Raw genomic sequence first — 15609 nt, forward strand, 5'->3', positions numbered from 1 at the left:
ATTTTCAACTTTAGTAACATATGAAAATGGTTCCTTAATGCAAAGTGGACACTGTAAAGCATTTATTAAGGAGTTGCATTAGAAACCTATATACATAAAGACATGATTACAATGTAATTTCCTGAATCCATGCCTTTAAGTGTGAAATTTAAATCGGTGTTCTGTAGCTTTCAGTACATTTCTGATAGCTTTGAGGTATTAATATCAAAGTTTACTTTGAATTGACAAAATAATCTTAACTCACTTATGCAACGTTCAATGGCCTCAACTGGAGAGGTCATTCTCCTACCCACACTGTTGTTACATATCACACCAAAAAATAGCAGCTTCAAATACAGTGGGTTAGCCAACCTTATATTTATCAACATATATCTTGTAAAAGATTGTATTAACAATATTATTACGGGTATCCAAATGAAAACAAAGGCGGCACAGTTTGTTCAGATTTAATCTTTATCCCTGACAGAAGCCTGCGAAATTTGAATATTGGATTGGCCTTGATTAAAGTCTTATGTGCTTGTTTTTGAGGCAATATCTTCACACAAGACCGCTTAACAGTTTTCGGGTCACTTTGTATTATCCAACCAAAATCAACATTCAAAAATGATCCTGAGTAATGATAACAGTGCAGAGGTGGTTTGAATTCATCTCTTGATCTCAGTGTGGCTTATGTTGTATTGCTGCTGTCCGATCAGAGCCATGAGGAATGATTGTTGCTTGAATCCTGTTAATAGTGGCACAGACCAAAGCTCTCACGGTATGCAGACCTCCATCAATGTGTTGGCAATGCATTTGAGATATGCAGTCTGACATTTAAGGGTATTGCTACAGGCTCTTACGGTACATTTTTATTAAAAACTAAAATAACTTTTTTTTCTCTTTCTAATATGAAGGCCACAATCCAACTGGAAACTTTTGTCCATGCATTTATTATTTATTGTTTTACCCCTTGCCCCAAACCCAAGTTTCAATCTTAAAAAATAAAAATAAAATATATGATAACAAATAAGATTATTATAATAAGTATAATTAGCATATTATTATTTTATATTATTTATAAAATTAAATACATCTAAGTTGTGATTTATTTTTTTATCAAAATATAAACTTAATTTTTTGTATTAGTTTGTATTAATAATCATTTAATTATAAATAATTTAGTTAATTAATAAACATTATTTATTAAAAATGTTTAAATTAACCTAATAAAGTTAATATACTTGGTTACCAGTGAGACAAATGTGTCAGTGAGAAGCATGTTATTAAATATGACCCATGTGATATGTGATTAAAAAGAGGAAAAATCAAAGCAAATATCACTTGTGAACAGAATATTTTTATTGTGTGTAATTTCCAATCAAAATGTAATTTTGTCAGAGTATGCAGGAACTGTGAAATGATTGTGAAATATATTATTTAATTGTGTGTATTTAGGATACTTAAAATGCTAGCTATGAAATTAGCCTTAGGAAGACATAGGAATTGTTCATTTTATTTCAAAAATGTCATTTCCACCACAGAATGCAATTAAACACAATACAAAGTAGAGCTGTGCTGTAAATGACACTGTAATGGAAATGTTCATGATTTTAAGGAAAACAAAAAATGACAAAAATTACAGAATGCCCCTGTCATGCATGTACTATACTATATCCACTGTTGGATGTTGATTTTAGACAAATTAAATAAATAGTGGGAGTGTGTAAAAAGGGTGTTTTAAGAGAGTTTATTTTCTTTACAGTGTACAGGACCAAAAGTACCCATAATTGAAGAAACACCCTTAAATTGAATGTACTGAGCCCAGCTCTCTGTTCCAGTATGAGCAGGGCCACCGCTGGCCAAATTGATGGGGTGCAAATTGATGAGGCGTGGTGCGAAAGGGCGACCATCTGTGTTCTGTGACTGCTAGTGAGTCCTTGAATAACGTATAAACAAATTACATAGGCTAATTTACAACAAATGATGCATGATTTTAATTTTAGGTAGTTCGACTTTCAGAAAATCTTAAATGTTCCGACGAACATTTGGACAATTTTACCACACAGAAAATACTTTAACTTTTACAATGTTTTTATTTTCATTTTAACAACTATTAAATGTCCTTAGTATAATTATTAATGTGTACGTGTCCCCTAGGGAGTTGGTGCCCTAATTAGACTGCGTAATATGCGGATAGGGAACGGCGGTACTGAAGATGAGATATAGTACAATCATGTGCTCTTTATTTTCAACGCATTCTTAAAGAGAAAGAGAAGGTAAAAAGAAAGAAGGCCTGGGAAGATGGTAAAGGTTTTTGTGAAGTATTTTAAAAAGTAAATTTTTTACCGTATTGCCGTTTTCAAGCCAGGTTATAGAAGGGATTGGGTTGCCAGTGGCATTACACTCTAACACAACTTCTGATCCGATCTGAACTTTCTTCTCTTTGGGAACTTTCAGTATTTTGGCAGGAGCTAAGGGAAAAAAATTTAATACATGCATGTGAATATTGTGAATAGAAACATGAAGCATTTGGAGACTTAAAGGGATAGACACCCAATAATGCAAATTTTGTCATGAATTTGTTCCATTATGTCGTCCCAAACCTGTACGATTTTTTTTCTTGCTTCAAACACAAAAAGTGAATGGTGAACAGTGACTGACAAGCTCATAAAAACACCACACAAATATTATAACGTAGTCCATTCTGCTATATTCCAAGTCCAGACTGATTACACTAAAAGTTATTCAGCTGAAATCAGCCTGTGCTTCCTGAAATGAAATCAGCTTGTGCTACCCCCAGTTTCCAGCTGAAACGTCTATAGAGCGGCACTAAAAGCGAGTTATTTTTAGTTTAAACGTATATAATAAAGTCAACACGAATGCATCTTTTATTAACTCTACCCCAAACCCCAACCCTAAACCTAAACCTAAAATTACATCTTAGAAGAAAAAGCAACCTCCGAGACCAGAACCCATGTCCTTGAGGGCACTCATCATTGCACTATCAGTCGTGCCACAGAAAAAGATAAACACATTTCAGGGTACTGGAACATTCAGTAGCAATGTGTCAACTTCCTTTGTGATCATTTTGCCAAGTCTGAGGCTATACAATAGCTTTGTGTGAGGGACAGATGGAATATTAAGTTGTTATTCACTAAAAACATTCCATCTGCTGCAAGTATGTTCAGGTATGGCACATTGATTGATATTGGTTATGAGACACATGAGAAACAAGGATGTTTGGCATCATTCATCATTCTGTGACATGTTTTGACACCCCATAATAAATTGAAAAGCTGTAGCAGTGTAGAAGATTATCACTTATTAAGTGAATAACAACGTACATTTCTGTCTTTTCTTCACACAAAGCTATCATATGCCTTTACAAGTCTTGGATTATAGCACACGAGACTACTTTTATGATGATTTCTTTTTTTTTTTTTTAAGCTTGTCAGTTTTTTAGTGAACGATTTCTTGAATTCACTCTTAAAAATATATTGTATGGAGCCCCTTAGAGGACAGAGCGGGAATGTTTTTTTTCTTCATTTTTTTTTTAAACAGTATTTTGTGCCCTCACAATAAGTTTTCCATTCCCTCGCATATTTTTTTGCGTTTCCTCACAATAGTTTGCATACAAAATAAAAATTTACCATGGTTTTACTACAGTAACCATATTTTAACTATGATATTTGTAGTAAACCCATAGTAATAATACAGGAAAACATCATCATTTTATGATTATTATGGTTTTACTTTACAAATACATTAGTTTAACTGGTTTCTGTATTATTACTATGGTTTTACTACAAATATCAAGGTAAACATATGGTTACTGTAGTAAAACCATGGTAAAAGTATTGCAACTACTTCAGATAAAAACTATTTCCCGCCCTGTCCCCTTAAGAGGCTCTGTATGAATGTCTGTCAATAACATGAAGACAAAAATTGTTTGTGACTCTTTGTGGTTGTCAAATTTTAATAGACCGTGTCCATAGTTAATGCAATAGAACTAGGTTAAATAGATTTTGGGCTCACTGTATGTTAAATAATATTATTTAGCAAAACAGTAAATAAATGATGATGTTTTGTGGTCGCTATTTTACCATATACCTTGTACTTCGATGGTAACTGGTTTGGAGAAAGCGACCCCAAAACTATTTCTGGCCACACAGCGATACTGCCCGGCATCCTCTTTCTTGATGTTATTAATTTTTAGGGCACCAAATTCCAAAACTGATATACGATTATTAACCTGAAAAACACATGAAAAAGGAAATATAACACATTCAGAAATTATACAGTTTTGATTGAAATTATTTCAATTATACATACTGTAAAATAGTAAAGCAAGACATTTCAATTACCTTTATCAAATCATCATTTTTAATCCAGGATATTTCTGGTTTAGGATATCCTAAGGTTACACATGGCAGCACAGCCTTTGACTCCAGAAGCAATGTCATGTTCGTAGGATGTCTTTTGATTTGTGGCTCTGAAAAGGTAACACAGGTTTTCTGAAATTGAACATAAACTGAAAAGAAGACATAAACTCACTGAACCGCCAAAGAGCATGGTATAAACAGTGTTTAGCGATTGTAATGTTTAAATATAAACCACAAAGTACTCTGTATGCATTCAACCTTTGATGAGTAATGTCGATTTTTAATGCAACAAACCTTGTATGACTTACCAAAATATGTTTGTTGTGAATTTGAAAATGAATGTGATCACATATTTATGCCTTATTTATGCCATAAATTGTTTAGAGGTGCCTGGCCAGAAACCAAGCTTTCAAACATCACTAAATCAGGCTACATTCACATTTTAAAAAAAAATGTTATAGTGCATTATGATAGCTGTCAGTTAAGAAAACGGTTTATTTAAGGGATTACGAGAAAGCAGTTTAACACACCAAGGTTTCTCCTTGAGAATGTGGCTTAATGTGGCCATGTAAGCACATAAGTTGTGATGGGTGATTGAAGACTGCCACATGTGCTTAAACATACTGAAAAACAACTGTCATAGGATGGAGTCCAACAACAAGTCAACACAGCAGAAATAATTCATTTCTGGGATTACAGTAGGAAAAGCACCTATAATATAAACTATACACATTTATACACACCAATGTAAAATATCGATTGTCCCTCACATTCGTGAATATGCACTCATACACTGGGGGAATCCCAGAGTTTTAAATAAGCGTAATATGGTTACTTAAATAAGAGTAACCATACTACTGCACCGCAATACCACTGCAGGCCGCAATGCAAAGTTAAGGAAACAAAAAGAGCAACAACTCTGGAATATCTGAACATAAAGAGAAGCAACAGAGAATAAAAGTGCAAAGTCATCCTCGGATGCCATGTTTGTTATTGACACAAACGTCGCGGGGAAATTACATTGCTGTGGAGAAAGCTGCTTACTGACCAAGCTGCATGTACAGTATACTGGAGCAAAGAGTACACAATTTATACAGTGCATGTAAACGGAAACGCTATTTTATCGCAATAAGCTGCTTTCAGGTGTCCTTGTAAGTGTTACATTTAAATGGACACCAGAAAGTGCCTTTGTTATCCGGTCTGTTCACGCACATGCGCACTCTTCAAAAACCTTTAAGAACGGCGCTTATGCATTTACATGGCCACATAAGACACGTTTTCCAGTAGAAACGTGGGCGTGTTAAACCTCTTTCTCTTAATCCCTTAAATTGCGTGAGGAAATCTGCGTACTTGTTTACATGACATTTCAGAACGCTGCTTACTGTTAAAACCCTGGAAATGAGTTATAAGTATACGTGTGTTAGAACATACTCATCTTCAGTTGTAAAGCACCACAGCTCTTGGCTGCTTCTCCAACCCCGTTATTAGCAATGCAGCAATATTCTCCATTATCTGAACCCTTCACATTGGGAATGATCAGCATTTGGCCACTTTCTCGTATGACGTATCTAGAATCGTAATACCTGCAATCACCAAATTGTGTAGTAAATGTTTAATGTACTTCACATTAGGAAATTTACAAAATATTGATATCCTGAAATAATTCTACTTGCACACAAGGCTATAAGCTCAAATTCAAGATTGGGAGAACTTAATTTTAAAATGTAAAAATCTGCCATTGAAAATGTAATAAACTACTATTGTAAATATTGTGTGTTCATTTGCACTCAATTTAATCTCATTGGAGTAACAATTGAGATATTAAAGAGATATAATTTGTGATGGGTAGTGCCAAAAAAATTAAGAAAGTTCTTACCGTATTGGGTAATTATTCTGTGTCCATGTGATTTCAGCTTGAGGGTATGAATCAACCTCACATATAAAAGTAGCATTATGATCCAGAGATGTGTCCACTGTCTCAAGCAATGTTATAATTTTTGGTGCTGAAATAGAGATATGAAAGTTTTATATTCATTAAAATGCATCATATATTCATAAAGAAAGGTCTGAATGGTTAAATTACTGTATACAAAGATCTTTATTAATTTTGTTCAGATCAAACAAGTGGTTATTAATTTATGTAATTATTTAAAATAAAAAAAGTCTAATGCAATAAATATCTTGTGATAATAAATGAAATATGAGATATTTATAAACAATCTTAGTTGGCCGGTCATTTTTGACCTGGAACACAAAATGTTACATAGCACAAGGGTTCAAATGTGGACAGACTTACAAGAATTATTATTATTATTATTTTGTATTTTTTTTATTTGGCATCTGACCCATAAATGATTATGAATCATTCATTGTAACTGTTGTGTAACTACCTTTTCACAACAAGATCATTTACATTCTGAGCACTACTCATCACACCACTGACAACTGACCTCAGAAGAGGGTCACAAAGAGAAATTAAATATGTTTAAAATGGAAAGAACAGTGTGCCAAACCAGGCATTCTAGGACAAATAGCTCTAACAAAAATGTACCATGGAATTACAATGATTTTCTGGACATGGTACCACAGTAATACAGTGGTATTTTTTGAAATACCTTGTAAATACAATAGCATTTAGATATGCTGTACATTTGCTGATATAATGTACATTTAGTCATTTAGCAGATGCTTTTATCCAAAGCGACTTACAAGTGAGGAACATAGCAAGACATTTTTCATACAAAAGTCAACAATATGTGCAATATCACATTCCCAAGTTCTCAGAGTAGCTGTAGTAGTATAGAAGCTAGCACAGAAGAAAGAAACGGACAATAATAGTTTTTTCTGATCTTTATTATTATTATTAAATAGTAAGTGCAGAATAGTATTAGTCTGAATTGGTAAAGTGCTCACAGAATAGATGTGTTGGAAGTTGGAAGCTCATTCCACCATAGAGGAACAGAGGAAGTGAATAAGTGAAATGGACTTTGTGCCTCTTTGCGATGGGACCACCAGGCACCACTCGTTCATTGACCACAGAGAGTGAGTGGGGACATAGACTGGAGGCATGAATTGAAGTAAGAGGGTGCAGTTCCATTGGCTGTCCTGAAGGCCAGAGTCAAAGCCTTTAATTTGATGTGGGAATTTACAGGTAGCCAGTGGAGTGCAATAATGAGAAGGGTGATGTGAGCTCTCTTTGGTGATTGAAGACAAGACACACTGCTGCATTCTGGAACATCTGTAGGAACTTTATCAGGCTAGCTGTGAGGCCGGCCAGTACAGTAGTCCAGTCCTGAAATAACCAGGAACTGTGCAGCATATTCAGACAGAAAAGGTCTGATTTTCCTGATGTTATAAAGCGCAAACCTGCCAGAACGGGCTGTTAATATGTGGCATGTGAAGTTAAGCTGTTCATCAACCACCACTCCCAGGTTCCTGGCTGTCCTGGTTGGCTTTAGTGTAATTGAAATAAGTTTAATAATGAGATTGTGGTCAACAGACGGGTTGGCTGGGATCAATAGGAGTTCTGTCTTGAAAAGGTTAATCTGAAGGTGGCTTTCCCTCATCCATGCAGGCAGAGAAACGAGCTAAGACGTTGGGGTCATTAGGATGGAATGACAGGTGAAGCTGCTTACATATCATCAGTGTAACAGTGGTAGGAATAGCCATGTTCCTTAATGATCGATCCGAGGGATGTAGTGTAGATCGAGAAGAGGAGGGGATCATGCACTGTTCCCTGAGGAACACCAGTGTTAAGCTGGTATGGCTTGGACACCTCTCCAGAAGACCTTGAAGGATCTTCCTGTGAGGTATGACTTCAACCATCCAACCGCAGTTCCTGTGATGCCCAGGTCAGAGAGGCTGGACAGAAGGATCTAGTTGGATGACCTCTGGAATGACCTCTGGAAAAGGCCATTAGTAGCCCTGAAATGTTTGCACTTAAAGTTGCATAATGTTTGTGGTCAGAGATATTAAAACAGCATTAATTGCGCAACATAACATTTAAAGTCAGGTTGTTGTACTTCCCCTGAAGCAGGAATGTCTTCAGTGTAATAAATGTTTTAACTGGAGTTTTATTGTTTAGTCTGGCACTGTCATGTCCAGATACATCCACTCCAGGAAGTCCTCCTCTTTTCATTTCTGTTGAAATCACACTTGTATTTTTGTAAGGGTTTGTTTCTTCAAAGATTAGACTGTTCAAATGGAAATTAGGCAAGAAAAATAATACTAGCTTTGCTCTGCAGAATTTCCAAGAAAATACTGTATAACTTTGCAAATCTCCCCTTTCAAGATCATAAGCTCCTTTCACGTTGCAATTAAATAGGAGCAAAAATGGATCCACTATACTTTGCTCCCTAATGTAATTACTGTAGGTCCTATGTCACACACAAGCATGTGACGCTTGTGCTATTTTCAGTTTCAGTGTGTTATTAAGCAAGACTATTGACTAAGTCAATAATTGGACGTTTCTATTGTTGTGCTCATCCAAGCATTGTTTTCAGGGATGTAATGTGTCCTTTGCCAGTGACCTTGAACCATTCAGAGGAAAACTCCAAAACAATGGAGCAATTAAGCCCTCATACAGACATCACGACATGAGAACCTTTTGTTAGTTTTCCATTCTGGCTCTATTACAAATGCAAAAACTTTGTATCCTGAAATGCAATAAGAGGTTTCCATTGCTGAGCAGTGTGGATTTTAATTAAACATGTTAAATAATTAAACTTCCTGTCTTTTTAAAGTGCTTAAACTGCATGTATGGCTGATCAGTCATAAACTCTATTCCGAAATCCTTTGAGCTGCCTACTAAAACATCATTTTAAGGCCACATAGGAGTGCTTCTGAAGTAAATGCTTTTTGAAAAGGTAGCCTTTTAAAAGAAATTATTTTGGACATATTCAAAGGCTGTATATGTTCAAGGTGTATTTACACCTTGTGATGAAGCAAATTCCTTTTAAAGGCAAAGGAAGTCCACTCGGTGGCCATCTTGGGACCACTCCTGGGAGCAATTTTCTTTGTATTCAAGCAGCATAAAAGTACTTGAATAGGGAAAGACTGAAATCTCCAAAACAGTTGGTCAAGTTTAAGGTCAAATTACATATTTCAAATCCAAGATGGTGGCTGAAGCAAGAGATTTAAAAAGTATTAGAGCGGGTCGGCCACTAATCGCAGGTTTGGTGGTTCGAATCCCGGCCAACACGACTCCACATGCCGAAGTGTCCTTGGGCAAGACACTGAACCCCAAGTTGCTCCCAATGGCAGGCTAGCACCTTACATAGCAGCTCTGCCGCCATTGGTGTATGAATGTGTGTGTGAATGGGTGAATGAGATGCAGTGTAAAGCGCTTTGAATACCATTAAGTCTTAAAAAGGAGCTATATAAGTGCAGACCATTTACCATTTGTGTTTTTATTTGTGACACAATATTGTGTTGTTAGCTTAGCTTAGCTTAGCAACAACGGCAGCATTAACTTGACTAAAATGTTTAATGAAAAAGTGTTTTTTTTTTCATTAATAATAATGAAAAAGACATGAAAAATATGCCTCATGACAATAATTAAACTCTTTGAAATCAAACTTATGCTACTGTTGATGAAAATATGACAAGAAATACTTGAATATAACACTGCAAGATACTGTAGTACCAATGCACTAACAGTGTTTTAGAAGGAGAAAAACCTAATTAAATAAAATCTTGTTTATTCACATGATTCATTCATAGTATTTTGTGGATTTCTCTGCTTGAGCTGCATGAGCTAAAAGAGCTAAACACTGGTGAACTGAAGCGCTGTACTAGTGAAAACCTTTCAACATTCAAGAACGTTTGAAAGGGAGGCCTGGGTATCTCAGCAAGTAAAGACACTGACCACCACACCTGGAGTTGCAAGTTTGAATCCAGAGTGTGCTGAGGGACTACAGTCAGACTTCCTAAGCAACCAATTGGCCCGGTTGCTAGGGTGAGTGTGTCACGTTGGGTTAACCTCCTCGTGGTCGCTATAACGTGGTTCTCACTCTTGGTGTGGCGCGTGGTGAGTTGTGTGTGGATGCCGTGGAGAATAGCTGAGTCTCCACAGGCGCTAGGTCTCCGTGGCCATGCGCTCAACAAGCCACGTGACAAGATGCGTTCATCTTATCTTTTCTTTTTTGAAAAAAAAAAGAACCAGCTGAAAACGTCTTAGCAAAAGCGCAGCATCAAAGTGAAGCTTTTTGTAAAGGGAACGTCTCAGGTTACATGTGTAACCCTTGTTCCCTGAAAAAAGCGGAACGAGATGCTGCGCTTTTGCTAAGCGCTACGGGGAACAATCTTGCATTGTGAGCAGCTGTGAATTTGTGTGAAACACGTCAATGAACATTGACCTGAATTTATAGCCTCGGCTGGTGAAGATCATTAGATGCACCTGTGGCCAGGCTATAAAATAGAGGCATCACCAGCGTGTCGACAGATACCTTTTTCTGAAGAGCAGTCCTGGGACGTCCCAGTGCGGCAAAAAAGCGCAGCATCTCGTTCCGCTTTTTTCAGGGAACAAGGGTTACACATGTAACCTGAGACGTTCCCTTTACAAAAAGCTTCACTTTGATGCTGCGCTTTTGCTAAGCGCTACGGGGAACGCAATACCCACGCCGCCGCACTGGGGCTGTCCGGACACCTACGGTTGTGAAGTGTGCTCACAAAGCGCGAGAGGTCTCAGACATGATCTTGATGTCGACTCAAGGGCATAAGAGCCCGGAGTAGCATAAACATCTAAACCATTAAATTTTGATGAATATGTGCGGAGAGGACCAGCCTGCCGCATCACAAACTTGTTCAGGCATGAGCTGAGATGTCGACTCAAGGGCATAAGAGCCCGGAGTAGCAAAGCATCTAACCCATAAAGTTCGATGAATGTGTGCGAAGAGAACCCTATTGCAACACAAAACTTGTCATAAAAACGTATGAATGTGAGCGGACAGGACCAGCCTGCAGCATCACAAACTTGTTCAGGCATGAGCTGAGATGTCGACTCAAGGGCATAAGAGCCCAGAGTAGCAAAAACATCTAGCCCATAGAGTTCGATAAACGTGTGCGGAAAGGATCAGCCTGCCGCATCACGAACGTGTTCAGGCATGAGCCTGTCATAAAAAAACTGAAGAATGTGCGCGGAGGGGACCAGCCTGCTGCGTCACAAACTTGTTCAGGCATGAGTTTGGGATGTCGACTCAAGGACGTAAGAGCCCGGAGTAGCAGAAACATCTAACCCATGAAGATTGATGAACGTGTGCGGAAAGGACAAGCCTGCCGCATCACGAACGTCTTCAGGCACGAGCCTGCCATAAAAAACTGAAGAATGTGCACGGAGAGGACCAGCCTGCCACGTCACAAACCCGTTCAGGCATGAGCTTGGGATGTCGACTCAAGGGCGTAAGAGCCCGGAGTAGCATGAACATCCAAACTATAAAATCTGATGAATGTGTATGTTTGAAGGGCACGGACTGGGCAGAGTCCGTGAAGACTTTCCTGCTCCGGCATTAAAAACGGCGGGGAGCAGAAGGCTTCCAGAGTGACAGGGTGAAAAGGGTCGAAAAAGGCACCTTAGGAAGGTAGTCAGGATGAGGATGCAGGATAGCTTTGGCCATACCTGGGGCAAACTCTAAACAGGCCGGCAAAACAGACAGAGCCTGTAGATCCCCGATTCTCTTAAGAGAGGTAATCGCCACAAGAAAAACCAGCTTGAGAGTCAGAAGTCTATCACACGCTGACTCTAGAGGTTCAAAGGGGGTTTCGGCCAGACCCTCCAGGACTATTACTAAGTCCCATGAGGGAGTTCTGGTCCTAACAGGAGGCCTCAGTCACCTGGCTCCACGAATGAAGCGAGCGAGTAGAGGGTGCCTCCCCAAAGGCGCCCCGTCCATCAAGGCGTGGCAAGCCGAAATGGCAGCCACATAAACCCTGAGAGTAGCGGGGCATATGCCTGCTGACAGTTTTTCCTGCAGAAAGTCCAGAACTGAAACAATTTGGCAGTTAACTGGATCTGCACCATGTAAACTGCACCACTTTTCGAAGACACCCCATTTATTGGTGTAGATTCTTCTGGTGGAGGGAGCCCTAGCACTAAGAATGGTCTCGATAACTTCAGGCGACAGCCCTGTGTTCCTCAGTTGGTACCCTTCAGGGGCCAAACATGAAGTTTCCACAATTCGGGCCGGGGATGAAATATCGTCCCCTGTGCCTGAGACAGAAGGTCCCTCCTGTCCGGAATCGCCCAAGGCGAGCCGCCGAGGAGAGATATAATTTCTGAGAACCAAATCCTGTTCGGCAGTGAGGCACTATCAGTAAGAGGCAAGACCCTTGCTGGCGAACTCTGGCTAAGACTCCCGGGAGCAGAGAAACCGGGGGAAAAGCATACAGACACATTCTGGGCCATGTATGCGCCATCGCGTACAGACCCAGGGGGGCTGGGTGACTCAGAGAGAAGTAGAGGGGACATTGCGCAGTCTCTTGAGAGGCAAAGAGGTCCACTTCTGCTCTGTAAAATTTCTCCCAAATTTGTTGTACTACCTCGGGGTGGAGTTTCCACTCACCCCTCGGTATGTTTTGTCTGGACAGCAAATCTGCTCCCACATTTAGGCGTCCAGGGATGTAAATTGCCCTGAGTGACAGGAGCTTGCCCTGGGCCCAAAGGAGAATCCGACGTGCCAGCAAATTCAGGTGGCGAGAGCGTAGACCTCCTTGATGGTTTATGTAGGAGACTGCTGCTGTGTTGTCCACCCGCACAAGGACATGGCAGCCTCTCAGATGTCGGAGGAAGTATTTCAGGGCCAGAAATACTGCCATCAGCTCGAGGCAGTTGATGTGCCAATCGAGCTGATGACCCTCCCATTCACCTTGGGCTGGATGACAACTTAAGATCGCACCCCAACCCGTCAGGGAGGCGTCTGTCGTTAGCATCCTGCGACGACATGATGCACCGAGAGTGGGACCCAAGGTAAGGAACCGGGGTCTGAGCCACATAGAAAGGGAACGGCTCGTGCGCGTAACCCTTATTTGCCTTAGGGGACTGGCCCTTGGATGAAATCCCTGGCTTTTAGCCACAGCTGAAACGGTCTCATATGGAGAAGGCCCAAAGGAATCACCGTGGGCGCTAGGCGCCATGAGACCTAGTATCCGTTGATACTGATGAACAGTGCAACTTTGACCTAGCCTGAGATTGCTCAGGGAGTTCTGGATGGAGCTGACACGAGCGGGAGACAACTGTGCCCGCATCGTGATCGAGTTCCATATAATCCCTAGATAGGTAATTTCTTGGGTTGGAGAAAGAACGCTCTTCTGGACGTTGAGTCTCAGACCCAGAGAACCTAGATGAGCCAAGACGATATCCCTGTGCTGAACTGCCAGTTCTTGAGATTGTGCTAGTATCAGCCAGTCGTCTAAATAATTCAGAATCGCGGATGCCCTGGAGTCGCAAAGGAGCCAGTGCTGCATCCATGCATTTACGTGAATGTCTTGAGGGTGATAGGGCTAGGCCGAATGGAAGAACCCGATACTGGAAGTCTTAGCCCCGAAGCGAACCTCAGGAACTTCCTGTGCTGTGGCAGAATTCCAATATGGAAATATGCGTCCATGAGATCGATCGTGACCAGCCAATCGTGACGTTGGATCTGAGACACGACCGACTTGACAGTTAGCATCTTGAACTTTAACACCCTGACCGAGCGGTTCAAGCCTCGAAGATCTAGAATCGGACGCAACCCCCCACCCTCCTTGGGAACCAGGAAGTATCTGCTGTAATAGCCTGACTCTTTCTCTGGAAGGGGAACATGTTCTATGGCCCCTTTTGCCAAGAGATTTTGCAGTTCTCTCCACAGTAGACATGCCTGCTCCGGTCTTACGGTAGTGGGAACCACGCCGTTGAAACGCGGAGGGCGGCGAGCAAATTGAATTCTGTAGCCTCTTTCTACTGTCTTCAGAACTCACATAGAAATACCTGGCAGAAGTTTCCACGCTGCCAGGTTCTCTGAGATGGGTACTAATTTCAACACTTCCTGTTGAGGGGGTGTTGAGTGTTCCGTGTCCTGGACTAAGGCAGGAAGCAACGGTACACCCAACTCTTTGTTGGAAGCCTCTATCACCCAAAACACCAAAGGCGGGGGAGTGAAGAGGTTTCCGTGAGGGTATCGGGAGGGCCAAAGTGGATGATACACGCGCCCCGTCCCGAAGGGAACTACCCTCACAAAGTTGGGTACAAGAACGTCAGGGCTTCTTTCTTTTAGAAATCACAGCCCTGAGGTCTTTCTTGGGCGGCTGCTGAGGGCGACAAGCCTGTCCCCAGTCCCTACGAGGGGGAGCACGACTCGCCACGCTCTGTTTTTGAGCCTCTCTCCTAGCAGAAGCAGGGCTAGATTGGGTGGCCGACGGCCCCGCCCCCTGAGTGCGGCGAGGAAGAAACTGCCCAAAGGCTTCCTCATGGCTTTTCGCCGTATTCATGGCATCTCCGAAGAGACCAGAAGGCGAAACCGGGGCATCGATTAAGAAAACTCTGTCCTTATCTCAGATGCCTGACCGGTTAAGCCATAAATGCCTCTCCGTACTGACTAAAGCGGACATAGACCGGCCAATGGCACGGGCTGACTGCTTGGTCGCGCGGAGAGACAAATCCGTAGCTTGACGAAGCTCTGAAAAGGCCTCTTCGTCGAGAGTTTTACCCTCACTCAGATCCTTTAGCAGGTCAGCCTGGTACGCCTGTAACACAGCCATGGTGTGCAGCGCAGCACCAGCCTGACCTGCCGCTTGATAAGCCCTCCCCACTAGCATGGAGGTAGTCCTGCATGGCTTAGAGGGGAGAGCAGGTTTTTTCAAGGACGATGCCGAACACGGCGAGAGATAACCCGCAAGTGTCTCTTCGACCAGCGGCATCCTTGAATACCCTCGCGCCTCAGCACCCACGATAGTCGAATATAACGACGTCGAGGGCACGTGAACGCGCGTGGTATAAGGGTTCCTCCGCGAACGAGCAAGCTCATCGTGGAGGTCATCAAAGAAGGGAAGGGACTGATGAGGTGTTCCCTTCCCTTCGCCATCAGACAGAAATCTATCTTCTAATTTGGAGCGGTTGGGGGTTTCTTGGTCACGTGGCCAGTCTAACTGAAGTCTGGCCACAGCACGAGTAACCACATCGAGTAACTCAGAGGATTTTGCATCATGTTTTGAGTGCTCTGATGTGGGTAACTCGAAAACTATAGACCCAAGGGAATCGAGGTCCCCCTCCTGAACT

At 41.2% G+C, this 15609-nt stretch overlaps 1 protein-coding gene across 1 annotated transcript in view; it reads right to left on the reverse strand.

Annotated features, from left to right (window-relative positions):
* musk (muscle, skeletal, receptor tyrosine kinase) overlaps nt 1-15609 on the reverse strand; it is a 65631-nt gene that overhangs the window by 41432 nt on the left and 8590 nt on the right. The window contains exons 2-6 of the mRNA XM_052117734.1: nt 6238-6364; nt 5793-5944; nt 4344-4471; nt 4090-4231; nt 2326-2450 (exon numbers count right to left, since the gene is read on the reverse strand). Of these exons, the coding sequence (XP_051973694.1) occupies nt 2326-2450; nt 4090-4231; nt 4344-4471; nt 5793-5944; nt 6238-6364 (674 nt within the window). The remainder of the gene's footprint in view (nt 1-2325; nt 2451-4089; nt 4232-4343; nt 4472-5792; nt 5945-6237; nt 6365-15609) is intronic.

This window comes from Xyrauchen texanus, chromosome 44, assembly GCF_025860055.1.
Source record: "Xyrauchen texanus isolate HMW12.3.18 chromosome 44, RBS_HiC_50CHRs, whole genome shotgun sequence".
NCBI lineage: Eukaryota > Metazoa > Chordata > Actinopteri > Cypriniformes > Catostomidae > Xyrauchen > Xyrauchen texanus.